Raw genomic sequence first — 14,071 nt, 5'->3', positions numbered from 1 at the left:
CAGGGCCTTTTCAGTGGTGGTTCTGTATAGAATGCCGTCCCTAGCAAGGTGCATGTGTCTCCCTCATTATTACCTTACAAGAGTAATAGGAAAACATTCCTGTTTGCCCTCTTTGTAAGATAAAGATCTGTTCACAGTCATGGTCACTTTATTTTGTGTATTTCTTCTCAGTATTCGTTAAACTCAAAGGGGACACAACAGAGCATGAGAAAACACCAAACAAAAATGTAAATGCATCTATTGTGTTATCTATAGTATATCTGTATAGAAGATACTGGTAATTCAAAACAGTTTAATAATAGCTACATAATTTTAAAAGCCTTAATATCAAATCCAGTCATAATTCAGACATATTGAAGTATGTGGTATGAGATCTCAAGTGTTTCCATTTTCACGCTTTGATTCCAATATGCATTTGCAGTAGTGATTCCTTAATCTGCAGAAATCTGGCAAAGCATGAGGATTGGTTTCAGACATAACAGGAAACCATCATTTCCTGCTACATGAATGAGCTGCAACAAGCTTTTGGATCCCTGCTCCCTTCTTTTTCTCTCTTGTGTGACTGAGGAGGAGCTCAGAAGCATCTGTTTCCAGTTTTAAACATGATGTCCAGACACAGGGAATTATAGGTTGTTTAAACTATGGTTAGTAAGAACAAGCCTGGACGAAACCATGGTTTGATTTTCTGATTCATTCTCAAATTAGCTCCCTAACCTCTTTGGGGCAGAAACATCTTAGCTTGTGTTTTCAGAAGGGGGGGGGCATGATTTGGCCAACATTGGAGGGAGTCTCTGGTTGGGACTTCCTACCTCCCCACCCACTATAATTCAAGCATTACAACTTACGAAATGGTAGATGTTCCATCATGAAAATTAAGAATTCAGCAATCTAATATTTAAGGAATCTATCATTATAGTTATTTAATTTATAGTAAATGCTTATAGTTATTTAATTTATAGTAAATGCTTCTACAGTCATTATTTAGAGTGATTAGAGACTGTGTGTTTATTATAAATGCCATACCTTTGCAGGATGGTGGTTGTAGACCTCTAGCACAAGCCTTCTGAAGTTCTCAACACCGCCTGTCCCCCAGCTCAAACAGGGTGACTATTTGGTAATGGGGTTGACCCAAATCTGCCTCTAGATGCAGACACTGAAAGCCAGAACATGACCAAGACCTCAAGCTGGAATCATTATAAACCCCAAGGCAGCACTACCTGCCTGATCATCAAGTCTGCGGTGGTGCTACATCAAAAGCCCAGCTGGATAAAGCTGGGTTAAAGCAACTCTTCCAAGATCATTCACCCAGGTCAGATCTAGGACCCAGTCTTGGACTATGCCTGTTTCCTCCCACGCTTTGACCTGTCATTGTGCAGCAGCACTTGTCAGACTTCCTGACTTGTTGGCATTATAACCAGAGTCCCCGCCCCCCCCGCTGCCCAGCTTACAGGAGGACTGGGAGAGGAATCAGCCCTCCAATCCCCATATGGGACAGCGGCATATTCCTGCATTGCAGGGGGTCGGACCCGATGATCCTCAGGGTCCCTTCCAGTTCTGTGATTCTATCTGATCCCTCTTTCCCTTACCTGTCCAGTTTAGCTTCAGTTGATTTATCTTCCTCTGCCCATATGAATCTCAGAAGTGACTCCTGTCCAATATGCCAGCCTACTGAAACACTAAAACCAAATCATTGATTTTTTTTTAAAGCAATTGCTATGAGAAATTGGGGGGGGGGGGCAAGGTCACTTTTTAAAATTAACCCCCTTAAATTACTTTCTTGTAACTTTTTGGCTTTCTGAGCTGCATTCAGTGAATTTCTGCTTAGTGTAAAGTATATTTAACTCTGTTTCCGTGCACACACCAGTTGCAATCTTAAAGTAATCATTCATTATTTCCTAAAGAGTAATCTTGATAGTGTGTGCACAGAGATAATTACACATGTTATCTCAAACGCTGATCGCTTTCATGCTGTAACAGCAGCACAAAACATGGAAAAATATTAGTCAAAACCATTGTCACCCTCTTCAGAATAAATTTCAAGAGCCCCAAAGAGAGAGCATATTATCTCGCTATAATAAAGATCGCATCATGAGAAAAGGAGTCTTATCAAAAGAGGGAAATCAGAAGCATCCTTCTGTGTTGTTCGGATGGGAATAAGGAGGAGTGGGTGTGAATGAGAACTGCATTCCTGTAGTCCTGTAGTCTCTTCTTGGGCTGTTCAAAGGAAAATCCACATTTCCCCACCCACCACCTGCCCCAATAAATGTCTGGTTGTATTGTGCAGGAATTGCTCTCGGCGAAGGCTGGGCATTATTGGAAGAGGTTGGAAAGGATTTCTTTTTTTTTACTAGGAGAACTGACTGCTTTGGAGGGTCTCAGTTGTTGTTTTTTCCCATTTTTTTTTTGTCTGCCTTGCCATACTGGGATCTTTTGATCCTGAGATCTTTTGACGAAGGGTGGGATATAAATCTAATAATAAAAAATAATAAATTTGGTGTGGTGTTCAGATACAGTACCATTATCAAGCATTTCCTTAACAGGTTTGGACTTAGGCAGATATTGGAGGGGGTGGAATCACATAGATATTGGTTCAACAATCTAGTATTGGGATCATAAGACTTCAGTTCAGACTGCAGGTAAGCCTTCATGTGATTTAATGCCTCTCCATGAAAAATACTAAATATTCCTGTGTATAGAGAAGCTAGCATGAAAATACCTCCCCTCGTCTCTAGTTTTCTGCGTGAAGCAAAATTATTGTGTGGGAAGAAGCTTTCAACTATGCTAGCCCTCACCTACAATCTTACGTAGTACCTCTCATCTCAGTGAGAGGTAGGCCAAAGTACCATATTTTTTGCTTTATAGGATGCACTTTTCCCCCTCCAAAAATAAAGGGGAAATGTGTGTGCATCCTATGGAGCGAATGCAGGCTTCAGGAAGCTATCCGCAAGCCTTCGGAGCGCAGCAGGAGTGCCCACTGCACTACCCGGGCTTCAGGCAGCTATCCGCAAACCTTCGGAGCGCTCCCCCAGCCCGCAAGCTCCGGGAGCGGCGGCAAGGCTGTACAACCTTGCCTCCGCTCCCGGACCTGTTCTGGGAGCTGGGGTCAGGGGAAGCTTGGGCTTCCCCCGCCCCAGCCCTGCGGCTAAAAACGAAGCTGCGTGCAGCCTCTCACGGCTGGAGAGGTTGTGTGTGGCTAAAGAGGAAGCCAAGACAGCCAGTGGGGTGGATCCCACTGGCTGTCTTGGCTTCTTTGCTCTTTGGGGCTGGGGGGGGGGGAATAATTTTTTTCCCCTTTATTTCCCCCCCTAAAAAGTAGGTGGCCCTATGGTCCGGTGCACCCTATGGAGCGAAAAATACGGTATATTCAGAAAGCAGTGTTCTCAGGACTCCTATAGGCTGTGTGGAGCTTCTTGTAAATATGGTGAAGGGTTGTGTAGTGTTCCTCTGGACATCTTCAGGGCAACAAAGTCTGATTTCACACGGCGGGAATATTTTTAGCCTGTGCTTCTTTACTGTAAGATAATACTTGCACCGATAGCAATAATTATGTGCTTTCAAGGCTGGATTAACCAGTAATAAGAGCAAGCTGGGGATGATGAAAATCCAAATTAACCTCTTGCAAATCTGTTAGGAACAATTCCTTTTTCAGCCGGTAACCTAGCAACTAAAATAAACTGAGAGAGAGAGAGAGAGGGCCCTTTTTGACATATAATGTTCCCAACCTGCTAGATCTTGTCCCCGCCTGTTAAACACAGGTTCAGATCCCAGCTAATGACATTTACTGTTTCTCAGGTCAGCCTACCTTACAGGGTTGTTCTGATTTTTATTGTTATTTTAAAAGGAAATTGCTTGTGTATTCACTTCCCTGAGCTGCTACGAAGAAGGCAGGATATAATGAAAGGCGATGTTCACAAAGAGGGTCAAGTTGTAACAGCAGTGTTGAAGACAGTATTCTTCTGTAAGCCAGTTGGGTGGAAACTGCAGGAGGGGAAGGAACTGTTATGCTGAGATCCTGCTTGCCTGCTTCCCATAGGGATATGGTAGACCACTGTGGGAACAGGATCTTGGTGGGCTACTGGCCTGATGCAGTCTCTTCTTCTTCTTCTTTGTTTATACCGTATTTTTCGCTCTACAAGACACACTTTTTCCCTCCTAAAAAGTAAGGGAAAATGTGTGCATCTTATGGAGCGAATGCAGGCTGCCAGAAGCCAGAACAGGGAGAGGGAGTGCTCCGTCTCGCTGTTCTAGCTTGGGGCTTAGCTGCGCAAAGCCTCCACAGGGCAGCGAGGTGCCTTCATCCCGCTGCCCTCTGGAGGCTTCACGGGCTGTCCCAGAAGCCTCCGCAGGACACGGGGATGAAGGCTCCCCGTGTCCTGCGGAGGCTTCGCACGAAGCTAGAACAGCTAGAGGGAGCGCTGCGTAGTGCTCCCTCTAGCTATTTTGGCTTTTGGAGAGCCCCCGCGAAGCCTCCGTAGGGCAGCGGGACGAAGGCTCCCCGCTGCCCTGAGGAGGCTTTGCACGACTCTTGCGGGAAGTGGGGGGAAGGGACAGAGCACGTGGCTCTGTCCCTTCCCCCACCTCCCAGAAAAGCCCCCCAAGAACCACGCTTCCTTTAAACAGCATGTGGTTCTTGCGGGAGATGGGGGAAGGGACAGAGGGCAGCTTACCTACGCCCAGCCTCTTCCAGGCAGGGGGAGCCTTCATCACGCTGCCCGGGAGAGGCTTCAGCAGCTATCCCAGAAGCCAGAACAGCAAGAGGCTATCCCAGAAGCCACATCCCTCTTGCTGTTCTGGCTTCTGGGATTCAGAATTTTTTTCCTCTTGTTTCCTCCCCCCCCCCCAAAAAAAATTAGGTGTGTTTTATCATCTGGTGCATCCTATAGAGCGAAAAATACGGTAATTTTTATTAAATTTTCTATTTTACAATGTAAAATATTCATTAAACAACCTTAAAATGTCTTCTCGTTCCATGGTTCAATTTGCATATCATAAATCCCTGCATATTTTACATAAACTAAACCATTCAGTATTCCATTAATATATCCATCAAAACTTGTTTACACTGTTGAGTTTATCTTAACGTTGCCAACGTTTTCAAGTGTACACAGTTTTCCCCCATATATTCAATAAACATTTTCCAGTCTTCTTTAAACATATGTTCTTCTTGTTCTCTTATTCTATATGTTAGGTCCGCAAGCTGCACATATTCCATCAGTTTAAGTTGCCATTCTTCTTTAGTTGGGACCTCACTCATTTTCCATTTGGGGGCTAACAAAACACGGGCCGCAGTGGTGGCATACATAAATAGCCTTTTTTTGACACCTGGGAATTTCCAACCAGCAGGCTCTTCTTAGGCTGTTAGGATTGCAGAAGCAGTTGAGTGCATTGTACAACTTACACAGGGATAGTTTGAAATATGCATTGTACCATGAATTCTCTGTGGGCTAAGGTCCCGGACATCTTGGGTTATATTAATGCAAACTTTCCATGGCAGCCTAAGGAGAAGAACAGATAGCTGTGGAACCATCCCTGGGCTTCCATATGCCAATAGTGCTTTGGACAGAATTTTGGAACTTCCAAATAATTTCAAAAGTAGTATGTGATATTGCTTGGAGAGTTGCCATTGAAAAAGAAGGGAGGAACTTTTCCCATTGAGTGTATGTTGAAGCCATTGCCTGGGCTGTGGCCATAGAATTTAATTAGAAATGGATGTGCATCTCTAAAGCATCATCTTAGGCATGTATATGATAAAAGTTTGATGCTCTTAATGTTCGCTGCTATATCTCAAGAACTTGCAGCGCAGCTGTTGTAAAGATAAATACCAATGTGGCAACAATTAAGAGTTTGCTTTAGCATTAATGAAACTGTTCCATCCTTAAAGCAGCCCCCTCTTCTTTTGACATGTTGGCGCTTATTTAAAAGAAAATGTCAGGGTCAATATAAGCACACATACTGACAGTTCAGCTTTTTACTTTAGTACAGAAAAGTGTTTGAAATTCAGCTTTCATCAGAAACGGGAACACTGCCTGCTTGAAATAAAACAATAGCTAAAACCGTCGTCATTTTCCACTTATGAAGCCATGCTTCCATTAAAATAAACAATGCAAACTGCAGCAAGCCCAAATCATTACTCAGAGAAATTTTTGCTTTCGTGCCATCCGTACTCGGTCCAATTTAAAACAACTGCATTCTGGATCAAATCAGTGAAAATCAAAGAATCAACCAGCAATTTCTTTTTGCTGAAAGTACTAGATAAAATCGGGGTTTAAAATGCAATAAACATGAAGAATCCTGGCTGCGTCTACATTACCGTTCAAGGGAATTTCCTATTAGAGCACCACTCAGAGTCCCCCACCCTGGTTGCCAGTGACTTTGATGTTTGGAAGCGAGGTTCATGATAAATTTCTGATGTGACCCTGAGCTTCGTTAACTTTAACCTCTAAGGGTACTAAGTGGTGTTTCATTTTTGGTAATGGGACACTTGAAAGTGGTTCTTTTAAGCACAGTGTGTTTAAATCCACAGGAGGAGGAAGCAATGTTTCAGCATGGCTGTGGATGCTTGTGTCCCAGGCTATCTCCGCCAAGTCATTGTATTTTACTTTTCTCAAAGTTCATTTAGCTTCTAAAGCAGAGGTTCCCAAACTTATTTGGCCTACCACCCCCTTTTCAGAAACAAAAATGCTCAGTGCCCCACACCCCACGGAAATCTATATTCTTTAAGTGAACAAACAGAAAGATGCAGTGACAAATTTGTGTTTTTTATGCATTTGTTATAACCCTTGCATTTTGTGTGTTTGTTTGGAAATAAATAAATACAACTATGTTACATCAGTAAGCATCATTGCACAACAGATGAAACGTGTACAGTTTTTCAAATTTGTTATTCAACGCCCCCAATTGCACCCCTGGATCCTTCCAGCCCCCCCCCCCCCCGCGGCAATATCTCCCACTTTGGGAAACACTGTTCTAAAGGTTAACAAAAATTGGGTAGAGAAAAATAGAAGTGCTCCCAGCCTCAGCCAAAGAGCTTTTAAAAAACATCACTGAGTACATCCAGAGATGCAATCAATTCTGATGACACCAAGAAAACTAAGATGGTAAAAGGGGCCTTGTGATAACTCAGCCATGATTTCTGCTTTTGCCACTAGCAATGACTTACCGAACCTAATGAGAGAAATCAAGAGGTAACAATATCAACTCTCTTCAAAACTAAATGCTCATCTATCCAGTATGTCACACTTCTGCCATTGTTGCATCAGCCATGTGGTTAGAATGCAGCTGCAAAACTGGAAGGTTTTGGAAATAGGTTGTATCATAATTTAAGATCCTCTAGTTAGATTGTGCCATAATTTGGGATTCTTTAGTTTTTCAGCAGGAGTGGGGCGGTTCCTGAGAACTTATTGTAGACCAAAACATTCCAAAATTGTTTTGCTGAATTCTTCCATCCCATTGAGGAGAAAATTCTGAAGGTGGCAATAATGAATAAATATTTTCCAGGTTTTCCAGTGGTGAGGTCTGAATTGGCGATGACAGAATGCGGCTTTGTTTTGATTAAAGTAATACAAACTGTATTTGTATACAGTTATTCCCATTTTGTTCCCATTTGGGAAAGATTTCTACTTTTGAAAGTCATTCTTCTTGCTATTTACAGAGACACGGGTAGCGCTGTGGTCTAAACCACTGAGCCTAGGGCTTGCCGATCGGAAGGTCAGCGGTTCGAATCCCCGTGACGGGGTGAGCTCCCGTTGCTCGGTCCCTGCTCCTGCCAACCTAGCAGTTCAAAAGCACGTCAAAATGCAAGTAGATAAATAGGTACTGCTCTGGCGGGAATGTAAATGGCGTTTCCGTGCGCTGCTCTGGTTCTCCAGAAGCGGCTTAGTCATGCTGGCCACATGACCCTGAAGCTGTACGCTGGCTCCCTCAGCCAGTAAAGGAAGATGAGTGCCACAACCCCAGAGTTGTCCGTGACAAGGGTCCCTTTACCTTTACCTTACTTCCTGTTGGAATCTAAAATATATTTTTGGTTGCATTACCCAAATTTCTAAAATTAGTTTAAAAAATATAAGACCTGTTACTTGTGTGTTCATCTAAATTATTTAAGGCATCACTTTGTTCTCATTTATTTCCTATCACGGTTGAAACCTTGTGGCTCAAAGGTGTTGTAGCACCTTGTGGGCCTGGAAAGCTGGCTAATTATACGTTTAGTAGCACATTTTGAAAGAGCAGTATTTGGCACACTCAGCCTTAATCATCGCACGTTTCAGGATTATATGTGCTGAGGTTGCCTGATAGCTTCTTATGTTTTGTGTTTTCTTAATGCAACAATTCTTTCACAACTCACTCTCTCTGCAATATAGTACAAGCTTCCATAGATTTATGCTCCATAATCAGTAGTTTATAATAAATTAAGCCAACTCAGGCTGTGCCATTTTTCTTTTAAAAGAGGGGTGAGGCACTCCGCTTTTAAAATGTTGCTTGCATGCATTATGTAAATGTTGTCCATAATTATACAGTCATCAGAGGTGGTCGTAATTATACGAACATCCAAATTCAACACACAAGCTTGCAAGTGCCAACATAACTTACCAGGTATTACATGTGAAATGTAACCATGCTGTAAATAATTCACAGCAGCTTGTAATTATTTTATATAAGAAAGGCTTGAAGCAACTTAGGCAGAAGCTGCATGCGCAAATCAAGCAGACAAACGTTTAAATCCTATGTGATACCTCTTGTGACCCAGAAACCGTTTGGGATTTTTTAAGGTATTTTTACTCTGCTTCTTGGGCAAAACAAGCCCCCCCCCCATTTTAGATTGCAATCCTGTACATGCTTCCTTGGGTATAAGTCTCACTGCACTCAGTGGGAATTATGGCTGAGGAGGCATGCGCAGGATTGTGTTAATCGCTTTTCAACTTGAGTTTTGTGTTGGACGTTAAGTTATGGAAATGGTTTCCCCTTTATTTTGTTATCAGAAAAAGTAAAGTGTTTTATTTCTTGGTTTATGCTGCCTTTTCAGGAAGTGAAAAGTAAGAAATGAATAATAAAAACAGTAAGGTAAAGGTAAAGGGATCCCTGACCATTAGGTCCAGTCGTGACCGACTCTGGGGTTGCGGCACTCATCTCGCTTTACAGGCCGAGGGAGCCGGCATACATCTTCCAGGTCATGTGGCCAGCATGACTAAGCCACTTCTGGCGAACCAGAGCAGCGCACGGAAACGCAGTTTACCTTCCTGCCGGAGCGATACCTATTTATCCACTTGCACTTTGACGTGCTTTCGAACTGCTAGGTTGGCAGGAGCAGAGACCGAGCAACAGGAGCTCACCCCGTCGCGGGGATTCGAAACGCCGACCTTTTGATCAGCAAGTCCTAGGCTCTGTGGTTTAACCCACAGCGCCACCCGTGTCCCATCAATAAAAAACCCCATTAAAAATAAAACAACATGGTTTTTGCTTAAAGAGAACACAAGCCCAACTCACGAGATGTGACCAAGGCAGGATCAAAACTTCTGGCTTCTTTAAACATATTGTTCTGTAATTTGTTCCGTAATCGGCCTTGGTTGCCCTTTGCAGGGAATGGGGACAGGGAGAAAGTGACCTCCCTTCTACTTCTTGATCTTTTGTTGACTATTGATACAGTTGACCATGGTATCCTCGTGGACCGGCTCCAGGAAATGGGAATTTGGCGGTACTGTGGCATCTTATTTCTGTGTGTGCTTCTTTCCACCTCCACAACAGAAATACTATTTTTTAAAAAAACATATTTGAATAGCCATTTATTCTGCATTTGCTTGCAGGGTTTCTTTTTGACAGTTTCGCCGGAATCTATACTGAAAGTGGCATCTCAGGCTTCTGCAAACAACAAGATCTTCACTCTGAACCTTTCTGCACCATTTATTAGCCAGTTCTACAAGGAGCCCATGATGAAAGTTCTACCTTACGTTGATGTCCTGTTTGGGAATGAGACGGTGAGTGTTGCTGGCCTTTTAAAAAAATAATAATAAAAAATTTAATCATTTTTTCAATACAAACAACAACCGCAGAAGACACAACAAAAACCATAATAACACTACTAACACAATTTAACAATTCAAATTTGAATACTGATATACCTATGACTACACCTTTTTAACAATATTTCCCCACCTCTCCTCCCCCTACTTCCCACCACTGTCTGCCTTATCGCTTAAATATTCCTTCCAGATTTCTTCATATTTATCCATTCTTAATTTGCGTCAATATTAGTCTGTCCATATTATCAATCCATGTGCTTAATGGAATCTTTTTGTGGCTCTTCATCAAAACAAGTTTTTTTGCTTCTAATATGGCACAGTACATCCATTTTTTTTGACCCCTTGTAATCTCCCACGTTTCCGGAATATAATTTAGAATTAAATTAAATTCGCCTAAATAACAATTTCTTTTTATTACTCTTGCTATAAATATTTGGGAGACCAAAGCCACCTTCCTTACTTGGAAGTTGCATTTTATGTAGTGGTGTTTTTGGTGGCTTTGTACCCCATAGGCACGATCTAAATAGTTGATTTATTTTTTGGAAGTAAAATTTGGGAATATGTATTGGTTATCCTCTAAGAATGTATAAAAGCTTTGGAACAACATTCATTTTGAGGACATTAACCTTTCCCTAAAGGGAAAGGTTTAGAGGTCCCCACCTTTCAATATCAAAAGAAATCTCAGTTATAATTTGATTCAAATTTAATTTTACAATTTGGTCTATATCTGATGAAATCATTATACCCAAGTACCGTATTTTTCGCCCCATAGGACGCACCGGCCCATAGGACGCATCAAGTTTTTTGGGGGGGAAATAAAGGGAAAAAATTTTATTCCCCCCCCAGGCGCTTGTGGTGCCGGCAGCGGGGAGAAGCGCTCTTCTCCCCGCAGCCCACCTTCAGACAAGGTCCGGGGACAGCGGGGAGACGCGCTGCGCCTCCCAGCTGTCCCCGGAGCTTGCGGGGCTGGCGGCGGGGTCTCCCCACCGTCAGCCTCCAAACCACTTCGGGAGACAGCGGGATGGCGGCGTTCCGCCTCCCTCTGTCCCCCGACCTTGTGGGGCTGGCGCTGGGGCTCTCCCCTCTCACTCTCCAGGCTTCAGCGAAAGCCTGCATTCGCCCCATAGGACGCACACACATTTCCCCTTCATTTTTGGAGGGGAAAAAGTGCGTCCTATAGGGCGAAAAATACGGTATTTAGTAAAGTCTTTGCACATCTGAAATTGATGGTTTCTATACAATGTAGCCCTTGGCCCAATTGGTAAAATCTCTGATTTTGTCCAATTTATAGAATATCCCAATATTCTGCCAAAGGTTTTTATTTTCTCCATAATTTTTGGAATTGTATCTTCTGGTTTTGTAATAAATAAAAGGATGTTATCTGCAAATAATACAATTTTGTAATTATCTTTGTTGTGTTTTACACCCTTGATATGCTCATCCTGAATTATTGCTCTTGTTAATGGTTCCAGGCACAGATTAAATAATAATGGAGAAAGAGGACTCCTTGTCTCATTCCTCGATTTAAACAAATCAAATTCAAAATTCTTCCGTTTGTAACAATCCGGCACATTGGGTTTTTATAAATCATTTTAATCCAATTACAGTATTCTATAGGGAAACCAAATTTACGTAACACAAACCCTATGAATTCTTTTTTAAAATTTTTTTTTATTAGGTACAAATTAGAAAACATACATATTCACAGCAAAAGAAAATACAAAAGAAAAAGAAAATACATCTAACCAAGGGAAAAAAATTAGAGAATATTTTGTCTCTTTTCATATTTACAGTTATTTATACCTCTGTAAAATGCTATTCACAATAAAGCAGTGAAATGAAAGATAAGATATCAGAAAAAAGAAAAAAAGAACAAAGAAAGAATAAAGAAGTAAAAGAAAAAGATCATAAGTGAAAAATTTTAAAAGTAGATAAGTACTCACAATACATAGCCGTTTCCCATCTATATTTATATTCAATTGTATAATTTCATCTTGTCCTTATCTACCTTAAATAAATTGTTTTTGTTGTTTTTTTAAAAAAGACTTCCACCGTTTACCTCACACGTTTTTAATAATCCATTCATCAGAACCTCTGTTCTTCATATTTTCCCTTTGCATTTCTTTAATGTCTTCGTATTTTTTATATTACGCACATATATTTATTTATATATATTATATATAAATATATATATATATACACAAACCCTATGAATTATTTATATATTCTGTCAAAAGCCTTTTCTGCATCTAATGACAATATCATAAACTCCTCTTCATCTTTATTTATATTTATCAAATCTGTTGTTAATCTGATATCATCTGTAGCTTGTCTTGTTTTTATAAAACCTGTTTGATTATTAGGTATCAAGTCTTGAATAACTTTTTGTAATTTTGCCGCCAATATTGCATTCAAAATCTTTGCATCAACATTCATTAATGATATTGGTCTATAATTTGCACATTTAGTAGGGTCTTTGTTAGGTTTTGATATCATTATTATTAAAGCTTCATTGAATGTTGTAGCAGATATACCTTTATGAGCTATATCATAGACTTCTAGAAGTCTGAGGACTAGTAGATTTTTGAATATTTTATACCATTCTATAGGAAGACTGCCTGGCCCAGGTGAGTTCCCATTTCCCATTGTATCTATTACATTCTCAATATCTAATATATTTAGGGGTGCTGATAGCATATCTTTTTGATATTCTTCAATAGCTGGTATTTTAATATCTTGAAAGAAGTTTTCCACCTCATCCTTGGATATATTTTCTGGCCCTTCATATAATTTTTTGTAGAATTTAAAAAATTCATTATTGATATCTACTGATGAGGTGGTGATTCACATGATATGTGATTCACATATTAGCTGTATTTCTGCCCCAATGGAGGCGGGTGGGGCGGCAACTTGTAAAATCATCAGTTTCATAAAGCAACAGGTTACCATAACTTCTCTATTAGAAGCTCACACAAGGATTTCCAGGGGTACACATTATCACATTTATTGTGGCCCTTTGGGCCGCCACCACAGTACCTGTGTGACTCACCCAGTGCAGATCTGTTACCCGCTTACCCTTCCTTCAGTGTTCTTCTGCAGTGTAGTTTTGATTCTGTGGATTGCTTTCAGTCCACATAATATCTTCACAGGCCACTTACACATATCAGAGTCACTGTGACGCGGGTGGTGCTGTGGGTTAAACCACAGAGCCTAGGGCAGACCTCAGAAGGTCGGCGGTTCGAATCCCCACGAAGGGGTGAGCTCTGGTTGCTCGGTCCCAGCTCCTGCCAACCTAGCAGTTCGAAAGCACGTCAAAGTGCAAGTAGATAAATAGGTACCGCTCCGGCGGGAAGGTAAACGGCGTTTCCGTGCACTGCTCTGGTTCGCCAGAAGCGGCTTAGTCATCCTGGCCACATGCTGGCCTCAACCAGAGCCAGGGCTTTTTCGGCTGTGGCTCCGATCTGGTGGAACGCTCTGCCACAAGAGACTAGGGACTTGCAGGCCCTGCGGGACTTGACATCTTTCCGCAGGGCCTGCAAGACAGAGCTGTTCCACCAAGCCTTTGGCCAGGGCACAGCCTGACTCCCTCCTTTGGCAGTCTTCGCAGAACTCTAGCCCAATGGTTGCCATCAATTTGATTTGAATTAATTTTATAATGAAATGATTTTAGAATGTTGTATTATTTTATTGTTGTTAGCTGCCCTGAGCCTGGCTTCGGCTGGGGAGGGCGGGATATAAATGAAAATTTATTATTATTATTATTATTATTATTATTATTATTATTATTATTATGACCCGGAAGCCGTACACCGGCTCCCTCGGCCAATAAAGCGAGATGAGCGCCGCAACCCCAGAGTCGGCCATGACTGGACCTAATGATCAGGGGTCCCTTTACCTTTAGTGCACACTGCTGAATCACTCCTTTTTCACTAACATGAGGAGCAACAAACCACAAGCCTTGGCTTAACGTGACATGCAAATCTGCACACGTTTTATTTTTCTCTAAACAAACCATGATATTAACCCAAAGTTCATTTTTGACTTAGCAGTTGTTGCTT

The 14,071-nt window shown here is 41.7% G+C and overlaps 1 protein-coding gene across 3 annotated transcripts in view; it reads left to right on the top strand.

The window, feature by feature from the left end:
- The window catches only part of ADK (adenosine kinase), a 202,381-nt gene that overhangs the window by 114,514 nt on the left and 73,796 nt on the right, over positions 1 to 14,071 (top strand). For all 3 annotated transcript variants that reach the window (XM_083615945.1, XM_083615944.1, XM_083615946.1), the window contains exon 7: positions 9,798 to 9,968. In XM_083615945.1, the coding sequence (XP_083472071.1) occupies positions 9,798 to 9,968 (171 nt within the window). The remainder of the gene's footprint in view (positions 1 to 9,797; positions 9,969 to 14,071) is intronic.

The sequence above is a fragment of the Podarcis filfolensis genome (assembly GCF_964270895.1).
Source record: "Podarcis filfolensis genome assembly, chromosome: 5".
Taxonomy (NCBI): domain Eukaryota; kingdom Metazoa; phylum Chordata; class Lepidosauria; order Squamata; family Lacertidae; genus Podarcis; species Podarcis filfolensis.
Note: the sequence above shows the minus strand (reverse complement) of the source record. Positions and strands in the feature narration are given on the sequence as shown.